This window comes from Haematobia irritans, chromosome 4 (genome assembly GCF_050003625.1).
Source record: "Haematobia irritans isolate KBUSLIRL chromosome 4, ASM5000362v1, whole genome shotgun sequence".
Classification (NCBI taxonomy): domain Eukaryota; kingdom Metazoa; phylum Arthropoda; class Insecta; order Diptera; family Muscidae; genus Haematobia; species Haematobia irritans.
Window position 1 is genome coordinate 110,175,219 of NC_134400.1, and position 6,424 is coordinate 110,181,642.

Consider the following 6,424-nt stretch of genomic DNA (forward strand, 5'->3'; position numbering starts at 1 on the left):
AATGATTTTGAGTTACATGGAAATTATTTAAATCATTCCAAACAGAATTCTCCTTTATACCCGAGCTTTTAAAATCCTTGTCTTGTAAATCTTGCTCATAATTTTCTGGGTTTCTTAGCATATAAACATTTTCATTTGAAGCTAATTTAATATCATCCCTGTGCTCTTTGCATAAACGACAATAATAATTGCTGGAAAAACTTTCTGAAAACCCGAGAATAGCATTAAGCCCAAGATTGTCCCCTAAAACTATCGCAGGAATAATTTTTACATTTGTTATATTCTCTCCGTTGAACGTAATTGGGGTCTTTATTTCAATTCCATTAGCTTGTAACTTGTTAAGTTCTGTAATAAAATTTTGGAATACGGCAGTATTTCCAAATTTTTTTCTATCTTCTGCAAATAACAACATTGATACAAATATATGAGAAAGCTTCGACTGCAAGTATTCTGGTATCCCAGGAAGTTTTATGTATACTCCAGCGAGTTTCTGCATACCCGCATGGGAACCTAGAGCATTGTCTGGTTCAAATTCATCGAAATATATAAATAGGGGCATTAATAGGGTACCCGGCTCCGAGCATTTTTCTTCCTTTTCTCTCCAAGCAGGGCTTTGCATATAGTTACAAACTATTTCCGAATTATTATAGGCAAGTGTGTTTAAATATGCAATTGATTCTGCTAGGAATTGTGTTTTTTGAAATAAAATCGAAAACATTTCATGAAGTGGCAATATTGCAATGGAATATTCAATATTTTTTAAAACTGTTTGTCCAGCAAACATTATACATTCTTGCAATTCTTTATGTAATGTAATAAATTGAACTTCAACAAAGTATTTACTTTTCTTAAATTCATTAATAAGTTTATATTCCGAATCTATAACACTGTTGTCACATAATGTATTTATAAAAGTTAAAATTTCGGAACAGACGTTAGCATCGACTAACATGCTTTTCAGCACCAACAAATAATTCCTGAAAGCATTCGCTACATTTCTAATGATTTCGAGGGTTTTGTTGCGAGGAATGGAATCATTACAGTAGGATTTGACAATCTGTCTAATTAAATCAAATTTTAAGTTTAAATATGATGGAGACAAATCATTATTAACTAAGGGCTCATCTATATCGTTTGTATGGAAACTATTCGGCGTAAAATCGTTCTCAGTTAACTCATATGACAAATCGACAGATTCATTGATTTCTTTCACATTTTCTGATAATTTGAAATGTTTTTTTAAATGATATTTGTACGAGTCTAACCGATTATATTTTCGGTCACAAGTGTAATATGGGCATGTCAGTGATGATATGTTTCGATGTTTCTTCTTAATGTGACTTATAAAGCTTAAAATATATTGAAAAGTGTCGTTACAAAAAACACATTTAATTTCTTCCATTTTAACTACACAGAAAAAGATGTCACGAATATTGTTTAATTAAACTCTTCATGGAATTGGAAAATTTAACTATTATTGTTTCCAAAATTAATTAATAAGGTTGATATTTGCATATCCCTGATTGAAGCGATTTCTACCAAAATTTAATTCGATAATTTAATTTAATGATTAAAGGCAAATTAATTTTTTTCTGTGTAATCAATACATTCAATTATTTTCCAAGTTGGTGTTTGAAACTATATTCTAAATTGTATATTCAAAATATCTTAAACTAAAATTACGATACATTCGTAACTGTTTAATATATATTAATACTAATATGCCATTAATACTTAAACATTCTTATGACTTCAGTTCATTAATGAGTGTACTCACGGATGGTAATGTTAAATCCCAAATTGTGTCGACTTCAAAAATAAGTTTTTGGAAAAATGTCCACACGTGGGTACATTCTGTAGGATATTTTATATTCATAGCCATGAAACTCTGGAAACACACTTCAAATGCTTTCAAAGGGTCCTTAAATTTCAATCTTATTCCAGCCAAATCAACGTAGCAGAGGGATATTGCGTTTGTAGTATCTCCAACGAAGTGTATTAACGGTTGGGTTTCCAATTTCCTACGTTTATGGTTATTTCTGGTTTCGTCATCTGCTTGCAATATATTCTGTTAACAAAAAACGAAAATTAGAGCCACTGAATAATTATGTATCAAATAACATTGATTATATAACAGAGATTCATACATATAACATACTTCACTATAGATGATAAACGATTCTTGAACTTCTAATTTGGAGTTATGTCGTGCTGTTGGCAAAAGATAAGGTACAACCATGAGGGCAAGGGCGTATTTTGTTTCTGCAGTGACATAAAAATGGGTGAAAAACTTTTTAATAGATAATTTTTGTCATTAATTTATATTAACCTACCTTCGTCTAATGTTTTGTTTATGATAGTTAAAATTTTTTGAATGCTGTGCTCCCTTACTTTTGTTGCTTTGGAAATTATTTTGGGGTAGTAAATCCTCCAATCATTAACTCCCTTTGACTGCGGATATAATCTTTTGAAGTCTATTTCAATCTGTAATTGTAATACGTGAGAACTCTTTGAAATATCATTTTCACCATTTTTTGCTTTCTTTCAAATTTAAAAAAATTGTTTGATAGCAATATAAAGCCGAACTTTGTCTCTTAACATATGGAAAATCTTCTTATCTGTAGAAATGTAATGAATGATCTCTTACCAAATCATAGCTCCTTTCGTTGCAAAGAACTTTGTATTTCTCCATATAATCATATGTGGACATATTCGTGTTTTTCAATTCGTTTTGTCGTACTAAATGTGACTTTTTCCATATTTCCAAAACTTTTGCCCATTGTGAATTTTGTATTTGGAGAATACGAAGATCATCGACATCAATTCCATCACTTTTAGTAGAGGTAACAGGTTCTTAAAATAAAAAAAATCATTTTTAAAAATTCCAATCAGTCAATATATTATACAAATGTATTTATAACAACAATTTTCTAAATATATCCCTGTTCATGGGCGACTATCGATTTGTTAAGAACACAGCAATATCTATGTTATTGATAAATATGTATATCCTTGATTATTGGGTTTATTTTCTTACTATAACTATATTATATCATAAAACTTGATTTTGGAAAATATCAACTGCTTTTCATTTTCAGGATACTTTTTAAATATATTTTTTCTCTGAAGCTTACAAAAAAGCTAAACGATTCCTGTTTTTCTGAGCAGTTAATATTTACAAAACAAACATTCGTAAGCAAGGTAAAACTCATAAATTTAAACACTTACTTTCTTTGGGAGTCCTTGTGTGAATGCGCCTCTTAATAATGCCGGCAGCACTTAACTTTGTCCTCATATTGTTGTAAGCATCGTATAATTTGCCCTTTGCTAGGTGGCCTTTTTGAAATGGAACGTAATAGCTTTCTTTTATTTCAGAGGGAAATATTTCAACAATGAATTGGGATAATTGTAAAAAATCCTCTCTATGTAATCTGAAACAAAAATTTCTGTTTAACTATATATATATAAATGTTTTTAGGAAATCTTACAGCCGGCTGGAATTATTATGCAGGATATAACCTACAATTGTTTTTGCAATTTGAGTCCTTTCCTTATTTTCCAACACTTTCAATTGCATTAAAAGCTGAATATTCCTAATCTTCTTAATTTCCTTTTTTAAGAAAGTAAAGCAAATTAATTATAAATAAAAACCCAATTAGTTAAAATATTTACAAGTAGATAGATTCGTATAGGCTCGACACAACATTCTCAAAATCCACAGTTTTCGAGATTTGAAATCAATTTTTGTAAAGCAAACGACAGTTGAAATCTAGTTAAAGTGGATTTTGGGTTTGTAATGTGAATGCTGTATTGAATGTTCAAATTTGCACTCCATGATTAATTAAGATTCTACTTTCTCTACTCAATTAGAATATATTACTAAATCGAAGTAAATACTAAGTTAAGCGTCAATATAAAAGAATTCAACAATTACTTGAACAGTCGGCAGCAATGGGACATTTTCGACTCCTGCAAAAAATGTGTTGCTTTCTGTAAAATTTGAAAACTCTGCTCCACCTATAGACACAGAACGAATTGCGTCACTATGCGACGAACATAATGGGTGTTGGTTTTGATGACATCCACTTGATGGTGAGCATGAACTTAAGTAAATTTCTTCATTGGATACCACATCAAGTTCACAATCGTCTAATACTAAAGGCTCACTAGCAACATCTATTAAAAAATTTGGAGCTTTCATAAGCATAATTACTTAAATCTTCCTCTTGTTTCACATTTGGGGGAAAAATTAATTATGTTATTATGTACTTACCAGATAATTTTAAAACCAAGAAAAAGTCGGGAGATCCGATATATTGTTCCACCGCATGGGAGAATATACCCGGATTTATTCTGAAATCGTTTGAAAAGATGTCAATGGAAACGTCGCTCGGCATATTATATATTTTCTTTGCTGTAAATAAACATAAAAGTTATTAGACATAATTAATTTGTATCACTTGTTTAAGACAATTTCTTAGTTCGAAGGAAAAAATTGGAGCTCAAAATTGCAAAAAAGATATTTTTTTTTGTAAAACTTACATTATTTAAGAACTTCTGAATTATTTTGTGTGGAGACATGAATTTAGTAAGTCGTTATGATTCATTTGGTTATATTTTCCCCTTTTTAGTTATTTTAACTAACGTACGCAAAAAATTAATAAAGTAAAGGAAACTTTCTCACATCATAATAATTTCATCACTTTTTGTTTGAGTGGACACAAATTCGCTTTATTTAGCTAAACGCGAAATTGGTCAACGTAGAATAGAATGTGTACATACAGCTATTTTTACCGGTTCAATTTTTTGTTTCGTTTTTCACTTATGTTTATTGCATTTGTTACTTACCTTCATTTATAAATATATTATAATTGTCTTCCCCATCGAAGCACAAACAAAGTGCTTCCTTCTTTTCTTCAAATAAGGTTTTAATTATCTTAAAACCTTTCATTTTTAAACGCACAAATTGAAAAACACAAAAAACACCACAACCAAACGTTATAAATCAAACTTGATGTACTACCAATTGAAAATCGTTTTAAGCTTTAAGTGTGCCTTACACCAACCAACAAATTGATTTATACGAATAGCCGAAAATAAAACGAGCTTTCATATTAGGTATGTTCCAACATTTTCAGTTAGTTTTATTGGGTATGCCCATTTTTCGCATCAAAATCATTATTTAAAATGCTAGTTTTTTGTAGTTACAGTTTCTGAGTCAATTTCGTCAAATTTACCATTTTGTTTTTGAGTATATATCGCTAAAAATTTTATGTTTATAGTACCCACCTATAAACACAACATTTGTATGTTCGGTTTTCGAGTTGAAACCCTCTTTATTTTCACGATTACTTTTCCTGAAATAATCAGAATTATAAACGAAAAGAGAAATATTCGTGTAAAGTCTTGCCGAAATCAAGAGGAACAAGAAACGGCAAATCAATTGAGTTAATCTATCTGCTTTATATTGAACTGTTTTAATGAAGTAACCGCGAAAATGTCAACGCGAAAAGCGAACATAGTATTTACCTTTATAATGAACTGTTTTAGTGAAGTAACCGCGAAAATTTCAACTCGAAAAGCAAACATAGTATTGACCTTATCGGGGGAAATGTTTATTTTAATGTTTATTTTGTTTAATTTCAAAGAAACAAAAGCAATTGAGCTGATTCTATTGATTTATCCCTTAAGGTGGGTACAGCCCAGTTTCCGCATGGAAACCCAGATTATTTTCACAGTGACGTTTTGGAAATCAATAGTTTCAAATGACGAAATGTTACGAAATCCATACGTTGAAACTTTTCCATTCATGTTTTGTAAGATTTTATATAAATATAATTATCATGATGTATATTTTTGCACATTTAATTTAGAGGTTTGAAACGAAAACCGAACATTCTAATACCTTTTTTTCACAAACAATGATGTCGCATTTATTTCACGCGAACATGGATCATAACTGTTCTAAACCGCGATCCTAGCACAAAATTAGTACAGATTTTTTTTATAAACTTAAAACTCCAAAGATGGACTACAATTATATCTTTTTGGTAAGTTTTGTTAAAAGGTCCATATAAGTTCGTTGAAATCAAAACTAATAATAACAATGGTATGTCTTTCAGCATCAATTCCTTTTTTCTTTAACAGAAAGGGGAAATAAGAATATATACTTTTTGCGTACTAAAAGCTTTTCGAAAGTTGACACACTGTTTGCTTGCAAGTTTGTACTGGAAAATTGTGCGAACAGAGCTAACGTCAGCCATTAAAAGAAGTAAACAATAATGACAGTCATGAACTTCATTCTAGTTATTATTTGATGTTTTGTTTTGTTTTGAAGTTTTGAGCCATAATATAGCTTGTTTTGTCATTTTTGTGCCCAAATATAAGAATATTGAGAAGTTTACAAAACATAAAATAGAATGCC

At 30.0% G+C, this 6,424-nt stretch overlaps 1 protein-coding gene across 3 annotated transcripts; it reads right to left on the reverse strand.

Annotated features, from left to right (window-relative positions):
* Positions 1 to 1,544: 1,544 nt before the first annotated feature.
* On the reverse strand, positions 1,545 to 5,040 carry LOC142236063 (uncharacterized). Of its 3 annotated transcripts, none has more exons than XM_075307322.1 (9): positions 4,849 to 5,040; positions 4,274 to 4,414; positions 3,935 to 4,194; positions 3,489 to 3,610; positions 3,229 to 3,431; positions 2,648 to 2,853; positions 2,334 to 2,484; positions 2,159 to 2,262; positions 1,545 to 2,068 (listed from the first exon to the last, which is right to left on the reverse strand). In XM_075307322.1, exons 1-9 carry the CDS (start codon positions 4,949 to 4,951, stop codon positions 1,745 to 1,747), a joined length of 1,614 nt encoding a protein of 537 aa, XP_075163437.1. In that variant the 5' UTR covers positions 4,952 to 5,040; the 3' UTR covers positions 1,545 to 1,744. The 3 variants fall into 3 exon arrangements, with proteins under 3 accessions (XP_075163437.1, XP_075163438.1, XP_075163440.1); XM_075307323.1 differs by having other exon boundaries at positions 3,935 to 4,176; positions 4,849 to 5,039; XM_075307325.1 differs by lacking the exon at positions 4,849 to 5,040 and adding an exon at positions 4,543 to 4,724.
* Positions 5,041 to 6,424: the final 1,384 nt, after the last annotated feature.